The 11,498-nt window shown below is 41.9% G+C and overlaps 1 protein-coding gene across 1 annotated transcript; it reads left to right on the top strand.

Annotated features, from left to right (window-relative positions):
- Positions 1 to 9,917: 9,917 nt before the first annotated feature.
- Positions 9,918 to 11,089, top strand: LOC126691005 (uncharacterized). Its single transcript, XM_050386090.1, has 2 exons — positions 9,918 to 10,112; positions 10,466 to 11,089. The coding sequence occupies exons 1-2, from the start codon at positions 9,918 to 9,920 to the stop codon at positions 11,087 to 11,089; spliced, it is 819 nt and encodes a 272-aa protein (XP_050242047.1).
- Positions 11,090 to 11,498: the final 409 nt, after the last annotated feature.

Raw genomic sequence — 11,498 nt, 5'->3', positions numbered from 1 at the left:
ATAGGGAAACCAACTACTTTCAGGAAAACTATAAGTTTTGGGCAGAACCAAGGTCTTGCATGGTCCTCGGACTCAAACCTATGAGGAAACCAACTACTTTCAGGAAAATTATAAGTTTTGGACAGAACCAAGGTCTTGCATGGTTCTCGGACTCAAACCTATGGGGAAACTAGTCACTAGAAAATGGCTTAAGTCCTAGACAGAATGGAAATCTCGCGCTGTCCTCGGATCCCCAGCTCTAAGGAAATTAACACAACCGAGTGTTTAGACCCGGTACAGTCATACCTCAGTCCTCGGACCGGATGCCAAAAAAGGTTAAGGCTATGAATGTTGTCAGGAACGTGGCAGAGCACCCTAGTGCTCGGCGACCTTCTCAGATAGTTCGTTTTAGGTTACCCATCCTCGGATGATCACCCCATGTGCAATACAGAGCATTCAGCTATTATCTTGGTTAGTCTTATATGGTTAACCTACTTCAAGTCGACATTATTGTGTCCGTCAGTTTTAATAAGTTCAAAGTGATAGCTCTTTGTTACCAAGGGTTTCGACCCTAAGTATTGTTCACAAGAAAAGGACACTAGCACATCCATTCACAAAATAATAATTGCAGAAAAGAAAGAACACTCAAAATGGGATAAAGTCATCTTTTATTAGACAAAAAAATAGTACAGCGTACAATAAGGGGCTTAAACAAGCCTATACCAGAAGTTAACTACAGAAGCAAAAAGAAAAAGATAAAGGGGAACGATAAATCCTTCAAATTTTGCTTTAGCAGCGACTACGCACGTTAAGATGGCCCCAGTGATGGAAGAGAAGAAGAAGCAAAGGCACCTGGGTGGCACCAGTGATGGAAGAGAAGAAGAAGCGGAGGCACCTAAGTGGCACCAGTGATGGAAGAGAGGAAGAAGCGGGGATACCTAATCCCCATACCAACTCTGACTGCAATCGAGCGAGTATCATATTAGCAACAATCGAGAGAGAGCAGATGGTACCGACGATGAGAAACCTCAATGCTGTCGCACCAAAAATCTGATGCGACCTCCACTTGCTTCGGATTTTGGCTGAAGGAAGAAGAGGCTCATTTCTTGCCTTATCAAGGGGAAGAAGTGTCTTAAGTCTTTGTCTCCCTTGCCCTGGCCGGGCCATCTTGAGTCTCGGGGAAATCCAATGCTTCTGGAGAGGGTGTGGTCCCTTTGCCCTCATCTTGGACTTGACCATATCACTCCCTAGGGCTTAGTCACACTGGTAGTGGGGACTTTGAGCACAACTGGAGAGTTAGGGATTTGAAAAGCTTAAAGGGTTTGTACATAAAGGAAATGACCTCCCACCGTGCTTCTTATATGGAGGGCAAGCCTGGCGGTATTTAATCTGTACAAATCTCTAAGAAAAACTACAAACGAGATAAGTCCCGCTCAATTCCCAAAGTAGTCTTCAGCCGTTGGAATTGCGTCGCCTCGTAAAGAGACCTTATTAAAGGCGCGCCTTGTGTACCGAAACGGCAGGAGCACGACGTGAGTAAACCAAAAGAATGTCTCACAACTAGGGGCGTGTCCCAAGCAAACCATGACATAGGCCCGACGTCATCAAAACCCTCCTCTCCGTCCGAGGAGCTGGACAGCAGGATTTTGAGGGGCTATTGTGGGGCTAGAGAATTTGCGATCCCGGCCCACTTTACATTAGGGCCCAAGGCCCACGCCGAGGAGAGGTGTTGCCAAAGACATGCAACAGAAGTCCAAATGGCCTAGAGATATAGCCGAGGACGATTCTGTCCTCGGCATCCCAAAGTGCTTCTAGAAGAAAGGGCGAGTACGGTATAGGAACGGTTCATGGAAAAGTTAAACACCTCCGCATTGATGGGGAAAGGACCCCTGAACAGTGTAGCGACAAAGGACAAGGGAAAAGTTACCATTACTGCAATTAAGTACTCTGCGCCTGACAGAGCAATGCTTTTCAGTTTTTACAACCATCCCCAACCACTTTGGGTATGGGCTGATAGGACAAGTATCAGCCCTAGAAAGTTGAACCTACACGTGGACGTTGGAAGGAGGGCAAAGGCTAGTATAAAAAGGAGAAGGAAGCAATCCAAAAGGGGGGACGGGGACGAGGGCCAAAAACCAGAGCCTCCCAGGCCGTGCCGAGGAGAAAGCCTTCTTGGGCAAGCACGGTTCACCCTTGTGCGATTATCATGAACACCATGACTAACCACTGTCCAGTGACCAAGGCCTACCCTTTTAGCCCACTCTCTATAAATTTTATTGTTTGGACCTTTAACGTTCAAACCTAATACATCAATTTAGGATTGTTACAAATTGAGTCCTTACAATACTGTATTTAAAATTTACCCTTTTGCTAAACCTTACCATTTATCACATGCATAAACACACATATTTTCACACCATTTAATTTTACAACTTACTATAATTTGTATAATTATAAATGGACAATAAAAAGTGGTTGGTTTGGGTTCGATGGCACACATTAACCATTTATTTTTGAAAAGTTTTTATAGAGAATTGAAAAAGTTGTCAAAACAGTTAATTACTTTTTCGTTTTTCTATAAAAAAATTTTTAAAATGGTTTATTAATGTATGCCTTAAGGACACACGTCAATAAATCTCTTCTTAAAATTATTTCAAATTATCATAGTGATAGGGCAATCACTTTTATATTTAGAAAAATTTTAATGTACATCAAATTTTTTATAACTTCTTGTCACAATTATGATATGATAGAATATAACTGGTGAAGAAAAATTAATGATTCATATGTAAATAATAATTAACCATTTACAATATGACACGTCATAATTGTGACAAAAAAATTATAAAATAATTTATATTCATAGTATTACTTTTATATCCACTCACTGATTTTTTACCAAAAGTTAATTTAATATATGAATGCTGTGCATTATCTGTGACAGTGTGACACGTGTTCTTGTGATGGAATGAAGAGTCACCAGGGAATGGAATCACATCTCATAATTTTTTTTTTTTTTTTTTAAATTGTAGTACTGCAAGTTTCAAGCAAAATTAGAAGGTAGTACAAAGAATTCATCTTTAATTTTCGCCTGTCACCAACAGTGGACGTTCATTTTTCAAGCAAAATCGTAATGATTACGCGTCAGTGCAAACGCCGGATCAGCCTCCAAAGGGTTTGTTCCATTTCCCAATACAAAAGTTCCCTGGCTCTTTAAAACTTTTTATACCTGATTTTTTTTTTTTCATCTTTTTTTTTTTTTCCCTTTTTCCTCGCTCAAGAGACTTTTGATTCTTTGATTTTTTTTTTTTTTTTTCCCTTTTTCCTCACTCAAGAGACTTTTGATTCTTTGATTTTTTTTTTTTTTTTTTTTCGCATAGTATATCTTCAAAACTTTCAATCACAAACTAATTACTGATCACAACGGATAGGTCTATAATAGAGTAAATCGTTAGCCTAGGAAATTTTTTTTAAGTGCAAATAGCCATACTAGAATTAAGGAGCACACCCAATCAAACCCGGTACAAACACCTTGAAATCGAGTGCCTAACCAACTATGCCATCCCCCTAGGTTGATTCTTTGAATTCGATTATTCATATCCAGTGCAATAGTTCAATGCAACAATATATATATACATTCTAATATTGTTTCTAAAAATCTAAAAAATTGCTCAATTTCTTGTATGCTTGGACCATCATTCTTTTTTTTTTAAACTTTGTTAACTTTCTCCTTTCATATCAAAATTGTAAATACACACGGTGATGGAAATTAGTGATAGGACTGACGAGCTCTCTTTCCTTGGACGACCTCATCAAATACAGTCGTCCACCTCTACATGGCATGGACGAAGGTAGGCGAGTCATTAATAAGAGGATTCAATGCCTCGGACAATTACCAAATAGCTGTCAGATCATTGGAGGCTCATCAAAAATCACATTAATAAGCCCTAAGGCGTTACAAGAAGAGCACTATAGGACATATGTGTTTCAATGTTAGGAACATATGCCAATATTTTATGTAATTGGCTAATCCTTTGACAAAACGCACTTTACGTGTAATTGGGTAGATCTAGAATGTGTTTAATACTTCAAGAAACAGAGTTTTAAGTTCAAGTGTTAAAGCCATACAAGCCTGTCCAAGAATCAAGTCAGAAAGTGCAGGATTTTAAAACTCGACAGCTAGCATCTATTAAGATTTAAAGAGAGCTGTTTCAGCTCGAGACTCGATAGCTGCTCGACAAATAGAGTATCTGTCGAGATTTATGAAGTTTAGATTTTCAATTCTGATTTTCATTCAATCTGTGAATGTATGTTTGAGCTTTCTTTTCTCACAACCCTAAACATATATAAGGATTATTTTAAGGGCCGTAAAAGGTGACACAAGTTGCACAAGAGCAAATTTCACAAGAGTGAAGAAGAGTGTGACCGAAAACCTAGTCTACCCTAGTTCTTGAAGAAGCTGTTGTGTTTGTACACCATAGGTTTTGTGACCAAGTAATTTCATGATCTTCATCGTCTGGATGAACTGAAGAACTTTGCAGCCAACATCCTTCTCAAATTGGTGATCAAATCGTGTATTGGGATCCACGTAATTGGTTAGTCACGTATTGGGAGCCATGCATTGAAAATGAGAGATTGTCACTACAGAACAAGTCCAATTGGGTATTGAGGTAAGGGTTCAACTGTAGGTTGGTATAAGGTACTGGGATTCTTTTACTTGTAACTGCTTGTTTTGATAATAGTGGATTCTCGGGAGTGGTGACCTTAAAATCACCCGGTGGGGTTGTTGTCGTGTAGGTTTTCCTATTTCGTAAACAAATCACCGTGTTAATTTATTTTTTGCTACATACTTTAGTTAATTAGTGATTTGTTTGTGCTACCACGCACTTTGCATGTTAAGTTGATTAATTAATAAACTTGGCTAATTAATCAATTAATTCATCACAAGGAGTCAATATGTTTTGGCCTATCAAGCACTAAAACCACAATTAAGGCATACACTCATCAAAGACAATCAAGGTACATAATTTTTCATCCAAAGATACTCTTACATAGATATCTTTGATATTCAGAACTTTCTTATCTCTGTTACAAAGTTTCTATACACTAACTTTGGCATCGGAGACGCTGTGGCAAGCACCACACCAGTGACCAGGATTTGTGCCTTTATTCCATGTTCGCAGGAGTAGTGACGAGGATTTGGTTCCATCTGGACAAACTTACAAGGCTAACGATTTATACATCATCAGTTTGGCGCCATCTGTGGGGAACGACATTTTCGCACTTAGGTTCGAAAGCGCAATTCCAGACAATTTCTAAATTCAGATAGAGCTCAACCAAGATTCTGTAGCACTAGCCCTGCAAATCCAAGCACTTACAGCTAGCGTGGAATAACTCACCAGACAAAACGACTTCAACAAGAGGAGAATCGGTCCAGGACCAATCAGGAAGACGAGGGAGATAGTAAAAAAAGGAGTGACCGTCAAAGGCCAACCACTCCAGATGGACCAAGCTCAGATCTTCTTCGGGAAATGAAAAAGGAGATGGACGAGGTAAGGAATGCCATTAAAGGGAAAACAGATCGAAACTTGGATAGAATGGTTAGAATGACAGATTCACCCTTTACGGCTTCGATTCTAGAATGCCCAGTGCCGTCGAAGTTTTGCTTGCCTCAACTTGAATCGTTCAATGGACTTAAGGACCCCCTAGACCACCTCAACACTTTCAAGACGACACTAGGTCTCCAACAGCCCTCGGACAAAATACTATTCTGTTCTTTCCCCACCACTCTCAAAGGAGCTGCAAGGGAATGATTCACAAAGTTACCAACATCATCCATTAACAGCTTTAAGCAGTTGAGCAGTTCTTTTCTACGCCACTTTGTCAGAAGACAGCATCCAAAGAGGCCAGGAGACCATTTACTCACCATCAAACAAGGAGAGAAGGAGACTCTGAGGTCATACACGAAGCATTTCACTTGGGAAACTTTAGAGGTCGACGAAGCTAATGACAAGGTGTAGCTAACAACCTTTAAAGCCGGGTTGAAATCCAGGGAGTTCTTGGTCTTACTCGCGAAGAATCCTCCAAAGACGATGGTAGAGATGCTCTTGAAGGCACAGAAGTACATGAACGCTGAAGACGCCTTAGCCGCGATAAAAGACATAGAGAAAACCAGTGAAAAAGGAAGGAAAGAAGATGACTGTAAAGGACGAAAAACGGAGTGCTCAGATCATCAGACTAACGACGGGGGTAAAAGGAAAGACGAAAAAGCTCCTTGAACAGTAAAATTCAACCCATTAGTTATGTCTGTTGACAAAATTTTGGCGCAGATTAAGGATAAGCACTACCTCAAATGGCCTAAGTCATTACACTCGTCACCCAACGTACGTGATAAGAAGTATTGTTGTTTCCACAAAGATCACGACCATTACACAGAAGATTGCAGAGACCTGAACACTTTCAAGACGACACTAGGTCTCCAACAGCCCTCAGACAAAATACTATTCTGTTCTTTCCCCACCACTCTCAAAGGAGCTGCAAGGGAATGGTTCACAAAGTTACCAACATCATCCATTAACAGCTTTAAGCAGTTGAGCAGTTCTTTTCTACGCCACTTTGTCAGAAGACAGCATCCAAAGAGGCCAGGAGACCATTTACTCACCATCAAACAAGGAGAGAAGGAAACTCTGAGGTCATACACGAAGCATTTCACTTGGGAAACTTTAGAGGTCGATGAAGCTAATGACAAGGTGTAGCTAACAACCTTTAAAGCCGGGTTGAAATCCAGGGAGTTCGTGGTCTTACTCGCGAAGAATCCGCCAAAGACGATGGTAGAGATGCTCCTGAAGGCACAGAAGTACATGAACGCTGAAGACGCCTTAGCTGCGATAAAAGACATAGAGAAAACCAGTGAAAAAGGAAGGAAAGAAGATGACTGTAAAGGACGAAAAACGGAGTGCTCAGATCATCAGACTAACGACGGGGGTAAAAGGAAAGACGAAAAAGCTCCTTGAACAGTAAAATTCAACCCATTAGTTATGTCTGTTGACAAAATTTTGGCGCAGATTAAGGATAAGCACTACCTCAAATGGCCTAAGTCATTACACTCGTCACCCAACGTACGTGATAAGAAGAAGTATTGTTGTTTCCACAAAGATCACGACCATTACACAGAAGATTGCAGAGACCTGAAGGAGCAGATAGAGGAACTCATACGAAAAGGGAAATTGTAGAGGTTTTTGAAGAAGGGAGAACCTAGCAGGTCCAGGGACGATGACAAGGACAAGCGCGAAGCCTCACTAAGGGACGAGGACTATACGTCCCAACATCCGCCAAGCGTGATCGGGGAGATAAAGACGATCACAGGCAAGCCATCCACAGGAGGGTCGTTCAGATCTCTCAAGAAATCATATCAGAGGCAAGTGAACAGCATCCACAGAATACCCCCTTGAAGCAAAGACAAACCGACATGGACATTTTTTTCTCTGAAAAAGATGCTTGAGGAGTGAAGTAGCCTCATGACGACCCCTTGGTCATCATGCTCACAATAGAAGGATTCAATACCAGGAGAATCTTCGTAGATAATGGTAGCTCCACAGACATCATCTACCTCTCCACTTTTCAACAGTTGAAACTAGATCCAGGAAGGTTGCGCCCTTTCGAATCCCCCCTCATTAGCTTCAGTGGGGGCAGGGTATATCCTAAAGGCATAGTGACATTAACGGTTACAGTAGAATCTTATCCACGATAGTTGACTCGTCAATTGGATTTTTTGGTGGTAGATTGTCCCTCTTCATACAATGTGATCATTGGGAGGCCCACACTCAACCGCTGTAAGGCAGCCATATCCACCTATTGCTTGAAGGTGAAATTTACAACGAAAAACGGAGTAGGCGAACTAAAAGGAGACCAAGTATTGGCTAGGGAATGTTACTAAGCAGTATTGGCAGCTAAGAAAAACCATACGTGGATGATCGAGGAAAAAGAAAAGGAGAAGGTGGAAGCCCTAGAAACTGTGGAGCTGGTAGACGGGGAACCAATGAAGACCACCAGGGTAGGGACGACCATGAGTGCAGATATGAAGAAAAAGCTCATCTAGTTCCTCAAAGAGAACATAGACGTCTTCGCATGGAGTCATGAGGCCATGCCAGACATATCCCCAAAAGTCATCCAACAAAGGCTAAACGTGGACCCCGAGAAGAAGCCCGTACAGCAAAGACGATGGGTCTTCACTCCAGAACAGAATTAAGCCATTACAGACGAGGTAAACAAGCTGTTATCAGCAGGCTTTATCCGAGAAGTCTATTACCCAGATTGGCTCGCCAATGTCATCCTAGTGAAGAAAGCGAATGGAAAATGGAGAATGTGTGTGGATTTCATGGACCTAAACAAAACTTGTCCAAAGGATAGTTTCCCTCCACCATTGATAGATCAGTTAGTGGATTCCACAATAGGGCATAAACTACTGACGTTCATGGATGCCTTCTCGAGGTACAATAAGATAAAGATGGTTGAAGAAGACTAAGAGAAAACTGTTTTCATCACGAGCCAAGAACTCTATTGCTATAAGGTAATGCTCTTCAAGTTGAAAAATGCAAGAGCAACCTACTAGAGACTAGTGAATAAAATGTTCAGCATGCAGATCGAGAGAAACATGGAAGTATACGTGGATGACATACTTGTCAAGAGTAAAGAAGAGTTTACTTTTCTGGACGATCTCAGAGAGACGTTTGCCGTACTTAAGCAGTACCAGATGAAGTTAAACCCCAGTAAGTGTGCCTTTGGAGTAGCCTCGGGGAAGTTCTTGGAATTCATGGTGTCCCAAAGAGGGGTAGAAGCAAACCTTGAGAAGGTGCGAGTCATACTTGACATGGCATCACCCAAGACCGTCAAGGAAGTCCAGAAGCTAAAAAGAAGGATAGCGGCACTCAACAAGTTCGTCTCTAAAGTGACGGACAAATGCTTACTCTTCTTCAAGACATTGAAGCAAGCTCTTGCTTGGACTGATGAATGTGAGGTAGCTTTTCAAGAACTCAAGCACTACCTGAGCAATCCACCCCTCCTGAGTCCATCCAAGGAGGGGAAAAACCTGTATTTGTATCTGGTAGTATCAGCCACAGCCGTAAGCGCAACCCTGGTTCAGGAAGAGGATAGGAAACAACTCCCAGTTTACTACGTCAATCAAGCTTTCCAAGGGGCAGAAGCCAAGTACCCAAGGATTGAGAAGATTGCATTTGCATTAATAGTAGCCTCATGCAAATTGCGACCTTATTTTCAGGCGAATCTCATCTTGGTAATGATGGATCAACCCATCAAGAAGTCTATGAACAAGCCCAAGGCGGTAAGGAGAATGGTCCAGTGGGCAATCACCCCAGGATAGCTACTAAAGCATAGGCATTAGTGGACTTCATCGCCGAGTTCACTATCCCAGACGAGGACAATGCACCAAACGAAGCAAAAAGATGGATGGTACAAACTGATGGTTTGTTAGCCTGAAAGAAGGGAGTAGTGAGGGTCATCATCATCACCTTAGAAGGTGAAATGCTTAGACGGGATTCAGCTAAAGTTCCCGGCCACCAATAATGAAGTTGAGTACGAAGGAATACTGACGTGGCTAAGGGTCAGGAAAGCATTAAGAGCTAGAAACTTGCTCCTCCAGAGTGATTCTAAGTTGGTAGTAGGACAGATAAAATAGAAATATGAAGCAAAGGAGGAGAGAATGCAAAAAGTATCTTAGGCTGATGAAGCACTTAACACAGGAGTTTGATAGGGTGGAATTCGTGCAAATCCCCAAAAGCTAGAACATGATAGCAGATGAGATCACAAAACAAGCATCGTCAGAAGAAAGACCAACGAGCATGGGCTTAGATATGGAAGTCCAGAAACATCCCAATATTGAAGAAGTCTCTACCTTCGTAATCCAAAGCACAAGCAGCTAGATGACCCCAATCCTATCCTTCCTTCAAGATGGACACCTTCCACAGGACATCAAGAAGGCCAAGAAGGTTAGGAAGAGAGCAGCTAGGTTCATGACCTTGAACGACACCTTGTATAAGAAAGGCTTCTCCATGCCCTACTTGAAGTGCGTCGACGAAGAAGAGGTCAAATATATTCTGGAAGAGATCCATGAAAGGGTTTGCGGAGACCATGCAGGCCTTAGATCCTTGATAAGAAAAGTTATCAAAATAGGTTACTTCTGGCCTATTTTACAGGTGGATGCGAAGGAACTCGTCAAGAAATGTGACAAATGCTAGAGGTTTGGGAATGTCCAGCGCCTCCCAGCAGAGAGACTAATGATGATAGCCTCACCATGGCCGTTTGCACAATGGGGAATTGACATTGTCGGTCCATTACCCTGAGGTAAGAGATAGGTAAAGTTTCTACTAGTCGCTATTGACTACTTCACAAAATGGATTAAAGTAGAGGCACTATCAACCATCACCGAAGCAAAAATCCAAAACTTCGTATGGAAGAACATAATTTGCAGATTTGGGATTCCACGGACGATTGTATCAGACAATGGGCGGCAGTTCGACAGTCAAGGCTTCAGGGATTTTTGCTTAAGTCTAGGGATCAAGAACAGTACTCATCCCCAGGACACCCACAAGTGAATGGACAGACGAAGGTGACTAATCGAAGACTACTCAAGATCATCAAAGCCAGGTTAGACGACGCTAAGGGAGCATGGCTGGAGGAATTTCCTAATGTCTTGTGGGCTTACAAGACCACGGCAAGAATCCCAACAGGAGAAACCCCCTTCAGACTCACTTATGGCATCGAGGTAGTGATCCCAGTCGAGGTGGGAATCACCAACATCAGACGAGAGACATTCCACAAAGAAAGCAACGACAATCAACTGAGGGTCAACTTAGATTGCTTGGACGAGGTCAAAAACGAAGCTTCTAACAAAATGACGAAGTATCAGCAAAAGATGGTCGAGTACTACAACAAGAAAGTGAAACTCAAACGACTTGACATAGGTGACCTTGTCCTACGCAAAGTCACTCCGGCAACCAAAGACCTGCCCAAGGGAAACTCGGCCCAACCTGGGAAGGACCCTACCAGGTCATCCATTACTCTAGATAAGGCAGTTATCACCTGGAGACCTTAGACGGGTAGAGGCTGCCACAACCATGGAACATTGAACATTTGAAGAAGTACAACCAATAGATATAATAAACAATTTTATTCATTTTTTAAAGCAATAAAAGAACTATTCAGCCAATGCAAGCAAACCTAGCAGCCTAAAAGCCAAAAATTAGCCAAGTAACAAGATTTCACTTTGACGGATGTAAGTTGCTGACGATGTCAAAATGACAAGATCCCTTAAATGGGTGTAAGTCAACCATAAAGTTGGCGAAGTAACAAGATTCCACCTAGACGAATGTAAGTTACTGACGGAGCTAAAGATGACAGAATCCCTTCAATGGGTGAAAATCACAAAGATCGACTAAGTAACAAGATTCCGCCTAGAAGGATGTAAGTTACTGACGAGGCAATACCCCTTCAACGATGGTCAA

The sequence above is a fragment of the Quercus robur genome, chromosome 7 (genome assembly GCF_932294415.1).
Source record: "Quercus robur chromosome 7, dhQueRobu3.1, whole genome shotgun sequence".
Classification (NCBI taxonomy): Eukaryota; Viridiplantae; Streptophyta; class Magnoliopsida; order Fagales; family Fagaceae; genus Quercus; species Quercus robur.
The sequence above is the reverse complement of the archived record's forward strand: the minus strand, read 5'-3'. Positions and strand labels throughout refer to the sequence as shown.

What these genes read in the sequence shown, in the direction of transcription:
- LOC126691005 (XM_050386090.1), top strand. Translation starts at nt 9,918, where the DNA reads ATGACCCCAATCCTATCCTTCCTTCAAGATGGACACCTTCCACAGGAC. An exon ending in TGGAAGAGATCCATGAAAGG is followed by an intron (nt 10,113 to 10,465) that starts GTTTGCGGAGAC and finishes CATAATTTGCAG; the next exon opens with ATTTGGGATTCCACGGACGA.